This window comes from Arabidopsis thaliana, chromosome 5, assembly GCF_000001735.4.
Source record: "Arabidopsis thaliana chromosome 5, partial sequence".
Taxonomy (NCBI): domain Eukaryota; kingdom Viridiplantae; phylum Streptophyta; class Magnoliopsida; order Brassicales; family Brassicaceae; genus Arabidopsis; species Arabidopsis thaliana.
Window position 1 is genome coordinate 18181984 of NC_003076.8, and position 12312 is coordinate 18194295.

The window sequence follows — 12312 nt, forward strand, 5'->3', positions numbered from 1 at the left end:
GGAAAAGTAAACTTATTAGATGATTCAACTTGCAAATTGTCTGCCTTGTCTCCCATGGCGGCCTCCTCTTCCTCCACCGGTCTCCCACCACAACATCAAGTATTCATCAATTTCCGTGGAGAAGATTTACGACTCGGATTCGTAAGCCATCTAGTAGAAGCTTTAGAAAACGATAACATAAAAGTCTTCATCGACAACTACGCAGACAAAGGCGAACCTTTAGAAACACTTTTAACCAAGATACATGACTCCAAAATCGCTCTAGCTATCTTCTCCGGGAAGTACACTGAATCAACATGGTGCTTGAGAGAGCTAGCGATGATAAAAGATTGTGTGGAGAAAGGTAAACTTGTTGCTATTCCTATCTTCTACAAGGTAGATCCATCCACTGTTAGAGGTGTTAGAGGGCAGTTCGGTGATGCTTTTAGAGATCTTGAGGAACGTGATGTGATTAAGAAGAAAGAGTGGAAACAAGCTTTGAAGTGGATTCCTGGCTTAATTGGTATCACTGTTCACGATAAAAGGTAGCTGCTTTTGCTCTATTGGTTTGAGTATTAACCCAAAAGCTTGAACCTTTAGTGATTACAATTGTTAGATAAGTTTAGGAACCTTTCATGGTCATGATCTTATTTTCCTCATTTGAGTGAATTAACCAAAAGCTTGACCCTTTAGTATTAGAGTTGCTAGATAAGTTTAGGAACCTTTCATGGGAATCTAGGAAAGTCATGTTGATCTTATTTTTCTCATTTGTATTGTAGTCCTGAGAGTGAAATACTCAACGAAATCGTTAAGGAGGTTAAGAAAGTGTTGAAGAAAGTTTCATTGGAGGGAAGCCAAAAGGTGGTCTCTGTGGATCCATCACAAAGTATTGACACTCTAAGTTCGGTAGGAGGTGAAAAGGATAAGACTTTTGGAATCAAACAACGGTTGAAGGAGTTGGAAGAGAAGTTGGATCTTGTTAAATACAAGGGAACTCGTGTCATTGGAGTTGTTGGGATGCCTGGAATTGGCAAAACCACACTGGTGAAAGAGCTCTATAAGACCTGGCAGGGCAAGTTTTCGAGGTATGCGTTGATCGATCAAATCCGTGGGAAGTCAAATAACTTCAGGTTAGAGTGCTTGCCTACTTTGCTTTTAGAGAAGCTACTACCGGAGTTGAATAATCCTCAACTAGATAGTATTGAAGAACCATACAAAACTCATAAGGGTCTACTGCGTGAACGCAAAGTTCTCGTCGTCCTTGATGATGTTAGTAGAAGGGAACAAATATATGCTCTTCTTGGGAAATATGATCTTCACAGTAAACATGAGTGGATCAAAGATGGCAGCAGGATCATCATTGCAACGAACGATATCTCCTCATTGAAGGGTCTCGTTCATGACACTTATGTGGTTCGGCAATTAAACCACAGAGACGGCTTACAACTTTTTCGCTATCACGCCTTTCATTATGATCAAGCCACTCCTCCAAAGGTGGATTTCATGAAGCTTTCTGATGAGTTTGTGCATTATGCTAGAGGCCATCCACTAGCTCTCAAAATATTGGGTAGAGAGCTTTATGAGAAAAATATGAAGCATTGGGAAACAAAACTGATAATACTTGCTCAAAGTCCCACCACTTATATTGGAGAAGTCGTGCAAGTAAGTTATGATGAATTGAGTTTGGCGCAGAAAGATGCATTTCTCGACATAGCTTGTTTCAGATCACAGGATGTGGATTATGTAGAAAGTTTACTGGTTTCGTCTGACCCTGGATCTGCTGAAGCAATAAAAGCTCTCAAGAATAAGTTCTTGATTGATACATGTGACGGCCGTGTGGAGATGCATGATCTACTGTATAGATTTTCTAGGGAACTTGATCTTAAAGCATCCACTCAAGGTGGTAGCAAACAACGAAGGTTATGGGTCCGTCAAGACATAATTAATGTACAGCAGAAAACAATGGTGAAAGTAGAAGTTCCTCTATATTTTTATTGATCAAAGCTCACATTGTTTTTCTCTTCGCTAATATTGTTCTGTTATTGTTGTTATATATTATTAACAGGGAGCTGCAAATGTTAGAGGTATTTTCCTAGATTTGTCTGAAGTGAAGGTTGAAACAAGCTTAGACCGTGAACACTTCAAGAATATGCGCAATCTCCGGTATCTCAAGTTATACAATTCACATTGCCCTCACGAATGTCTAACCAATAATAAGATAAACATGCCTGATGGACTTGAGCTACCATTGAAAGAGGTTCGATGCCTTCACTGGCTGAAATTCCCATTAGAGGAACTTCCAAACGATTTTGACCCGATTAATCTCGTCGACCTTAAGCTGCCATACAGTGAGATTGAACGACTTTGGGATGGTGTTAAGGTGTGTCTCTTTATAAAATGTTTTGTTGCCTTTTTGCGTTAAATGAACCTGTGTAGCTTTTCTAACTAGTTGCTAAAAAAAATACTGTTCAGGATACACCAGTCTTAAAATGGGTCGATCTCAATCACTCAAGTAAGTTGTGCAGCTTGTCAGGATTATCAAAGGCTCAAAATCTTCAAAGACTGAACCTTGAAGGGTGCACAAGTCTTGAATCTCTTCGAGATGTGAATTTGACGTCTTTGAAAACTCTCACCCTCAGCAACTGCTCAAACTTCAAGGAATTTCCATTGATTCCAGAAAATTTAAAAGCTTTATACTTGGACGGGACATCGATAAGTCAACTTCCTGACAACGTGGGGAACCTCAAAAGACTTGTCTTATTGAATATGAAGGACTGCAAAGTGCTGGAGACTATCCCTACCTGTGTTAGTGAGCTGAAAACTCTTCAAAAACTTGTACTTTCAGGTTGTTCAAAGCTCAAGGAATTTCCAGAAATCAACAAGAGCTCTTTAAAAATTTTACTTCTAGATGGGACATCCATCAAAACGATGCCGCAGTTACCCTCAGTACAGTATTTATGCTTAAGCAGAAATGATCATCTCATCTACCTTCCAGCTGGCATCAATCAAGTTTCTCAGTTAACACGGCTGGATTTGAAGTATTGTACGAAGCTTACATATGTTCCAGAGTTGCCACCAACTCTCCAGTACTTAGATGCACATGGCTGTAGCTCACTGAAGAATGTTGCAAAACCACTGGCCCGTATCATGTCAACCGTGCAGAACCATTACACTTTCAATTTCACCAACTGTGGTAACCTGGAGCAAGCTGCAAAGGAGGAAATCACATCGTATGCTCAAAGAAAATGTCAGTTGCTGTCAGATGCACGTAAACACTACAATGAGGTTTCTCTCAATATTCTAACTCTATCTCCTGTCGCTCTCTGAACCTGTCTCTGATTCTTATATTTCAGGAAACTCCACAAAAATGATTTTCTTTATAATTTGTCAGGGTTCAGAGGCTTTGTTCAGCACTTGCTTTCCTGGATGTGAGGTGCCTTCGTGGTTTGGTCATGAAGCGGTTGGATCTCTGTTGCAAAGAAAACTCCTCCCACATTGGCATGACAAGAGGCTTTCTGGAATAGCTCTATGTGCTGTAGTCTCATTTCCTGACAGCCAAGATCAACTCAGCTGCTTCTCGGTGACATGCACCTTTAAAATAAAAGCTGAAGACAAGTCTTGGGTCCCCTTTACTTGCCCGGTAGGAATTTGGACTAGAGAGGGAAACAAGAAAGACAGGATTGAGTCGGATCATGTTTTCATAGCCTACATTAGTAGCCCACATTCAATAAGGTGTCTCGAAGAGAAGAACTCTGATAAATGCAATTTTAGTGAAGCCTCCCTTGAGTTTACGGTGACAAGTGATACAAGTGGTATTGGAGTATTCAAGGTTTTGAAGTGTGGATTGAGTTTGGTGTATGAAAATGACAAAAACAAAAACAGTTCTCTTGAGGCAAAGTATGATGTTCCTGTTGAAGTGAGCTTTCAAGAACCAGAACACGGGATAATGGAGGAGGAGAGATATATAAACAAAAGAAGAAGTGATGATAGACGACCAAAAAAGAAGAGGAAGACAAAAAGGGATGATATTATGATAATATCCACTGTCACTCAAACTTGTGTTCCAAGTGTAAATGCAAGAATAGAAGATAAAGTCACTGGTTAAGCAAATGGTTGAAAAATCTCCAAGGTGGGATGAATATGGTTCAGGTGAACCAGATTCTTACAAAACACGCTACCTAGTATTTAAGATGATCCTGTACTGGTAAATTTTGGTTCATGGTGGTGTATCATCAGAGAGGGATACTTTGGTGGAGCAAATCCTTCTGGAGCAATTGGTGTTCTTTTTGCTCTGTGTGCAAAGCTAAATGTGTCAACCAAAATCGCCTCTGTTATCTTCAAGCCAAAGGATTTGGCAGAGTGATTTTGGTATACAAAAGCTTCTCTTTTACCATCACTTTATTTTCTTGTGAGTTCGGTGGTTCACTTCACGAGACGTCCTGACAAGTATCAAGTTACAGAGCAGAAAGGTAATCTGTTATAGAGACTTTCAGATTCTTGTTTGATTATATTTCGGCTATGGCTCTAGTCTTTTCAGCTCTCTGTAAGACTCTTTTTTACTGTTGAATAAATAAATTTTAATTTCCAGAATTCTCTTTCTCACATTAAGAATCTGAGATGGTTATCTTTTCGAGGAATGTTCTAACCCCTCTTATTCTGTCGAGTCCTGCAATCTTCGTCTGAAGTCTAGCTTGACTATCACCTTTCAGCCTTGAGACTGTTGTACCAGGTAATGTTGATCCCTCTGTTGCTTGACTATTTTCTATGTTTAACAGAATGATTCTGCGTATGAATCAAACCTCCCTTTTTCCTTTTCTATTTCAATTTCTGGACTATTATGTGATGATTTGCAACTTTCCATATATAGAAATAGAAAGAGATATAAGAGTTCAAAGGGGTTTATGCTATTACTAGAGAACCTGTTCTTGACTGTTGTTACAGTTAAACCATTGTTGTTTCCCTGTAACAACTGTTTCTGTTCCCCTGCTTTGAATTTAGAGGCATTGAGGAAATATCCATTTTAATATACAATCATTTTACGATGGTTTAGAGTTATTTGTATACACAAAGTGTTTAAAGACCTCCCCAATTCAAAAAGTCTTTCCGTAGATTAATCAGAAAATCAGTGTCACACTTTTCTTAAATTGTGTTTGAAACTAATCAAATAAACAATCTGTTGGTGTTTCAATCTCTAACACTTAAAAAACTAATGTTATATAATATAGTCATTGGTTGATTACATATTCTTTTTTTAAGAGAAGCAAGATGATTAGTAGTTTTATTGTAGGGTTTATACAAAGTTGTTTTGAGTAGCATTTTTTTTTGTTAATATTTATGCTATAGATTGAAACAAGATACATGAAAAAAATAATTTAAATATAAAATTATCAATTCGTCATGGAGCCTATTCCATCAACAATTTGTCACTTTGTTTTTCAATGTACCCACTGAACACTCCGGTAACAAAAGACGCTAGCTAATAGCTATGATATTGGCTAAAATAAACATTAAGCAAGAGTCACAAGCTAGATCTAAACTGGATTTAAGAACGTTTTTACGGCATATATTTATTTTTTAAAAATTTTGAAGTTAGAGTTGAACTGTTTGTCGCGAAAGTTTCGATTTAACATATTATATATTAATATTTTACAAAATTTATGGTAACAGAAAATAGGAAAAAGGTTATAATACTTATAATTTTAGATTTTACAGGAAAAATCTGCATTTATTGAAAATTGAGGATAAAACTGTAAAAATAAATGAGTTAGAAGGTTATTTTTATAAAAAAAACCCATTTTAAAAACATAACAATACGAAAACAAGAAAGTACAGACTCTGACTTACAGGAAAAAAAAAATTACAAACTTTAAACCATAATAGAGGTTATATAAATATAGTTAACAGAAATTAGATCCAATATGCTTTGGTTTTGTGCCTTACTGCGCTGGACGAATTGCAAAGCCTTTGACAACAAGACCACTCTTCCTCTCAGTGTTCAAAAGCTGATACATCGAGAAAAAGATCTTTGCGTCCTCTTTCTCTTGCGGTGCCTCAAAGTCTCCAACAGGAATATCCACCCAATTTTCTCCTATGTATTCGTCCAAACACAATTTCTTCGCTTTCACATTAGCGGCTTCATCACTCATAACCACCTTCAGCGTCAGGGTCACTTCATTCTTCCACCCCAAAGATGTGTCATCTAGGCTCACAATAAACACCACCTCGTACTTTTTCCCTGGTATCAATTTTCTCGTGTGAAAATCTCCACTTATTTTTATCAAGGCGTGAGTGTTAATCATCGTTGCAATTTCGATGTCTGCTTTGCTGAAAAAATTACATGAAAGTTTCATTATTACAAGAAATTATGTTAAAAAAAAATATATATATATATATATGTAAAATGATTACACATCATATATCTTGTGTTGAATTTTCATGAAATAATTTTTGAAAATATAGTACTCCCAGTTGAAGTAAAAAAAAAGAAAAAAGCATCTTTTTCCAGTGAATAAATTCTTACTGTGGTCTGTCATAGATAGCACTCCAGGTCCATTTTTCAGGATTATCAGAGTGAGCAATGGTAAGTCTCCTTGCAGGGACCAGAAATCCTCCTTTTGAATTCGATTCTACCTTTGGGTTTCCCTTCATCGCGATTTGCCACAGCGCTTTTTGAATCTCGAGAATCATTTCATTCATGAACTCTCTTTCGTTCCTATCACTGTCAAACAATACGAGTGAGACATGTGAATAAACTTTTTTCTATTACTTGGTTCCGTGTTCTACGTATACATTCTCTCAGGCCAAACAGCTACATACTTTGGTCATACCAAGAACATAATATTCTAGATGTATCTATGTAACGAACAGAGGTTAGTATAGATTTTCACTCTTGAATAACGAAGCAAAAGATAAGAGATCAACCTTTTTTCTGCCAATCTCAGGCCCTTTAGTTTAGGAATAGACTCTAAAGCTTCTTGCCATTTTTGAGTTCTTTCAGGATCATTTTTATATTTCTCCTTTAGAACCCTGAAAGTATCGCCAAAACCTCCTTTGAGTTCTAACACGGAGGAAGGTGCAAGTTTGTAGAAGATGGGAATCGCATTGAGACCGCCTTGATTAATGCAGTCCTTGATCTCGGCCAGCTCATCTAAGCACCATTCCGAACTTGTGTAGTCCTTAGAAAAGATCACCACCGCAACCCTTGACTCTTGGATCCTCACAAAAAGGTTAACCAGATCTGTGCCCACCACTTCGTCCTTGTCTATGAAAACGTTTATGTTCGCTTCTCTCATGGCAGGCTCAAGAAAGCTTAGGAAGCCGTTACGCAGATCTTTTCCTCGGAAGTTGATGAACACTTGAGGTCCCGTTGGGGTGGGTCTCACAGAAGAAGAAGCAGCCATAAGAGAGCTTTTTCTTTTGAGGTAAGAGATTTTGTTTTTATTGATTGTTCTTTGACCTTTAGTGTTTTCTCAAGATGATTTGAATGTTAAAGCTAATCACACGTCCTTATATAGATTTAAATGCATGAAATAATGTAACATCTAACTTTTCAACATGTAATTTGTTAATTACTTAATGATATAGATCACAAAACTATGTAGTTTTTATTTGAATTAGTCTTTTAATCATATCGAAATCCTCCGGTCAAGACCGAGTATTTTCTAAATAACTAATTGTGTAACGTATGTAGTTTTTATTTATTAAAAAACTAGTAACGTATGGAAGTTGGTTAACACTTACAGATACATCAAATAAGAGTTTTAGTTAAGACGTCGATCAACATGTATAAACTAAAGTAATTTAGTTTTTGTCAACGATCAACAAAACCAAATTCACTACCAAGGTGTGCATCTTTGATTGGTTTGCATGAGTCGTCCGCCAAAGTCCTTCCTCAAATTATAATCCAAGTCAACAGGACTTGCCTAGTTCATAAAGTCTTTCTATAGGTTCCTTTAATAAAATCAAATAACCAAATTAAAAAGCAAATTTTTAAGAACCAAATTATTAAAATCTCAAGTGTCAGATAAAAAACTGCAACTGCAAACGCGAACCATATTAAAATAAAATAATTGGACTTCTTCACACGGTGTGAATCACACCTTAATACGTCATTGAAACTGAGCTCTCGAACGCGGTCAGACCATAATCAAGTAGTGTAGTATGTCATTGCATAAACTACATCATTAAAAGATGTCATCGTCTATGGAAATTTTATGTTCTGATTATTTAATCGATTAGACTTCAGTAGAGTATACATATAACATATTAAAAAGCAAATTTTTAAGAACCAAATTATTAAAATAAAACTATATTATACAGTGACATTTTCACTATGCATCTTAAAGACATTTTAAAACAAACCCGTCGTTCAATTCATCATGTGAAAGGTCATTCCAGTGATCACAACTCTCACAATTATGATCATCGGATGGTTTATTTTCACGGACAATCCATAGTCGTATTATTATGAGACGGTTTTAGGTGAAAGTACTATTATTTCCTAAAACTGTGAATTGCGAAAACAAGGCTGGTTAGCCATTGCAAACCTTTATAAAACAAAGGACAATTGTACATTTCTAAAGACACTAAAATCTAACGTAGGTTTTGCGTTCACCCTCGGCTGCTAGCTAAATCTCTGAAACAAAAAGGGATAAAGAGAATGGATGTCATAAGAAAAAGGGGTTAACAATTTATATTGATCAGTCAATGTGGATCGTCCCAGCAATATTCGTTCAGAGGAATTGATCAGTAACAACAAAGCATGTAAATCAACAAAACATGTATATGAGTTGGCCAACTTTCATATACATGATTTTTTAACCATTAAATATTTTATGTGTGATTTTATATAAACAAATAATATTGTAAATTTGAATATCATAGTAATCATATATATATATATATATATATATCCTAATTGGTCAACTTGGCAATTCATTTTTAAAAAATAAAAATAAAATACTAATATTTATCACTAATTAACCCACAATACAACACATTTATTCATATATATTAATCCATTATTGAAAACTAAATTGTAACCATCATACTAATTGTGTATTAATTATATTCTTATTTACCCATTGTCATTCAAACAAATTAGAATTCTAACTCCTATACTTTAATTATTTATAAAATGTAACTTCCATCACTTTTCATTCTATAAATAATCATATACACATATAATATAGTATGCAACAAGCCGCAAGTATCAAGTATCGCGGCTAAACAACCTAGTTTTAACCTAAACCACACAAAATTTTATGTGAAACCTAAAGTATCACGTTATTTAATACAAATTTAATTTTGTTAAATTTAATGTGAAGATATGTGTATATATATATCACCAGTATAATAAGAGCAAAAAATGATGTGTCTATGTAAACTTTACTTGAAAGATTGGGAGCATCATTATTATCAAGTAGAAAAATTATAAAATTTTATCATAATTTCAAACAACAGTACCCAAAAAGAAAAAGGAAAAACAATTCACTTTAATAACCAAACAGAGCATCTATTTTTATTTTTATTTTAAACAGACTAGCGATTCATTTTTTTAAAAATACATATATTAAACAATAGGAATAATCATATATCCTTCGTTTGTACGCTTTAGTTCGTGGGACGTATTGCAACACCTTTGACGACGAGTCCCTTTTTCTTATACTTGTCTTCGTACTGATACATGGTGAAAATGATCGTTGCGGGAGTAGTTTTTGGCGGAACCACGAAAACTCCGGCCAAAATATCCACCCAGTTCTGGCCTATGTAATCGTTCAAGTTCTCTGTTCGATCCACCCGATCGTCGTCCCCATCGTGTTGTACCACCTTCAGCTTTAGATTCACTGGTTGCTCCCATCCACTAGCATTATTTTCTAATTTGACTACGAATACAGCCTCGTACTTAGCTCCTGGTGTTAGATTCTCCGTAGTTATTGTTCCCACTATTTTAAGCCAGTAAACTTTATTCAACGTCGCAATTTCAATTTCCGCAGAGCTGCAAACATAATTAAATCAAACATAGATGAGAAATAGAAAGGACCAGATAACAAATAAACATCTTTACAAAGAATAAAATATCGTAACTAGTTTCACGAAATTTGACCAAAATAACTTGATAAATTGTTGTAATTACTAAAAAGATGAGGGAACCCAAAACTAATTCTGTAAATTACACAAAACAATTTTTTTAAAAAAGTGGACCTAAATATCGATTTCTAGCTAGGTTTCATAAACTCTTATTTATTTTTATTTCAAATGAGAAAATGACATATATGTTATTTCTAGAATCCATTAAAAAATATTTTTTGAAAGGAAAAGTACTTTTGACCTCAAAAAATAATGATAAAAGAGATAAAATATTACTTTGGTGCCTCGTTGATGGTACTCCAAGTCCATTTTTGAGGTTTCTCAGAATGTGTGATGTCTAAATCCCTTGCAGGGACCATGGAAGGGACCACGGAACTTCCTTCCTGACTCGCTTCTCTTTCTGGCTTCCTTGCAGGGACCATGGAACCTCCTTGAGGATTCGCTTCTCCTTTCGGTTTCTTTGGAGGGACGATGGAAACTAATTTACGTTGCGCTTCTATTTCATTGTTTCTTCTCACAGCCATATTCTCCAGTAATTGTTGAATCTTGATGACCATTGAGTTTATGAAGTCATTATCGGTCCTCTCACTGCCATACCATACAAGTAAGAGATATCAAAAACAAACTGTTTATTATGTATATATATCTTTAGGCCAAAAGAACATAAAAATAACCTTTGTTCAGCCAAGGGCATGCCTATTGATCCCGGGATAGACTCTAATGCTTCCTTCCATTTCTGAGTTATTGGTAGCATGTGTCGATTATTGCGTTCCAGAGCCCTGAAATTATCGCCAAATTTTCCTTCAAGAAATTTTACAGCGGAAGGTTTAACTTTGTAGAAGATGGGAATCACTATGAGACGGCCTTGATCCTTGCGTTCCTTGATCTTGGCCAGCTCATTCAAGCACCTATGCGATCTTGTGAAATCCACGGAAAATATCACTAGCGCGAGCTCAGACTCTTCAATCCTCGTCAATAGGTTAGCCATTTCTGAGCCCAAAAACTCGTTCTCATCTATGAAGACGTTTATGTTCGCTTCTCTCAAGGCAGGGACAAGAAAGCTTATGAAGTGTTTGCGGACATCTGCTCCCCGGAAGCATATGAACACCTGAGGCCCCGTTGGGGTGGGTTTCACAACCGAGGAAGAAGAAGCCATGAGAGCTTTTTTTGAGAAATAAGAAGAGAGTTTTTGTTGATAATTGTTTGAGCTTCTGTTTTGTCAAGATGCTTTGGACGATAAACTAATCCAACAATCTTATATGCTTGATATACTTTTAATATGTATGTAATTTGGCAACATGTAGTTAATTATAACAGATTAGAGTTTATCTTGAAAATTTGAAATTGGTCCATTGACTTTATATCACTACAAGAAAACAGGTGATAAACGACTTACACGACAGTCGCATAGTAGTCGTAAAAAATGATAATACGACTAATCAGCGACTAACGACGTTAGTCATTATTACATTGTCGCTGAATGAGATAGTCGTGAATTAGTCGTTGATCGACGACTATATTACGACAATAACACAATCAGTAAACAATGATCGTTGTATAGTCGTATCATATTGGCGACTATTTAACGACCATAGCACGATTAATTGTCCTGTACGAAGCGTGTGAAACACGTGGTCGTATAATTGTTTCCGACGATTTGACGACTAATTCTATCAATGTAAGGAAATAATTCTCGTAGTCATATAATAGTCGTATAATGTTTTACGACTATTATACGTCTCGTGCACGATTATATTGTGACTAGGTATCTTAGTCGGATAATAATCGGTAATTAGTGTGACTATTAGACGACTATTTTACGTCTAATTTGCTACCTAAATACGACTACTGAGCGACTACTTGTTTTGTCCGAGTAAGAATTTGGTCATCGATTGTTGGGTTTCTTGTTTCATGTTTGTTGGTTATCGATTGTTGTTTTCTTGTTTCTTGTTTTCTCCTTTTTTATTTGAAATGCTAAAAAGATGAAAAGACTTGTATATATAGAAAATCAAGTACAAATACACATACAATTATCTTGTTTATTACACAAACAACTTATTTGAATAAACATATGTTCAAGTAGAGTTTGGGCAAAGATAATCTAAGGATCATTAGGTGGAGGACTTGGTAGACGTTCTGTGGTTGTGGTAGAGTGACTTGCCATGAAGTCCAAGAACTGCGGATCGGTTTGGCGGAGATACTTCTCGACTAAAGACAATTGCTCGAGCTAGTCTTTTTACTCAG

At 35.9% G+C, this 12312-nt stretch overlaps 3 protein-coding genes across 4 annotated transcripts; 1 reads left to right on the forward strand and 2 right to left on the reverse strand.

The window, feature by feature from the left end:
* Positions 1-54: 54 nt before the first annotated feature.
* Positions 55-5098, forward strand: AT5G45060 (Disease resistance protein (TIR-NBS-LRR class) family; the record flags this gene model as incomplete). 2 transcript variants are annotated; one of them, NM_001344584.1, is made up of 6 exons in its annotated part: positions 55-524; positions 759-1944; positions 2045-2359; positions 2452-3264; positions 3371-4448; positions 4568-5098. In NM_001344584.1, the coding sequence occupies 5 exons, from the start codon at positions 55-57 to the stop codon at positions 4082-4084; spliced, it is 3498 nt and encodes a 1165-aa protein (NP_001330960.1). In that variant the 3' UTR covers positions 4085-4448; positions 4568-5098. The 2 variants fall into 2 exon arrangements, with proteins under 2 accessions (NP_001330960.1, NP_199319.1); NM_123874.3 differs by having other exon boundaries at positions 3371-4988.
* Positions 5099-5646: 548 nt separating this feature from the next.
* Positions 5647-7540, reverse strand: PP2-A8 (phloem protein 2-A8). The gene is made up of 3 exons (NM_123875.3): positions 6901-7540; positions 6500-6697; positions 5647-6303 (listed from the first exon to the last, which is right to left on the reverse strand). Exons 1-3 carry the CDS (start codon positions 7377-7379, stop codon positions 5916-5918), a joined length of 1065 nt encoding a protein of 354 aa, NP_199320.1. The 5' UTR covers positions 7380-7540; the 3' UTR covers positions 5647-5915.
* Positions 7541-9371: 1831 nt separating this feature from the next.
* PP2-A6 (phloem protein 2-A6) lies at positions 9372-11345 on the reverse strand. The gene is made up of 3 exons (NM_123876.2): positions 10743-11345; positions 10345-10656; positions 9372-9976 (listed from the first exon to the last, which is right to left on the reverse strand). Exons 1-3 carry the CDS (start codon positions 11222-11224, stop codon positions 9592-9594), a joined length of 1179 nt encoding a protein of 392 aa, NP_199321.1. The 5' UTR covers positions 11225-11345; the 3' UTR covers positions 9372-9591.
* Between the last annotated feature and the right edge of the window lie 967 nt (positions 11346-12312).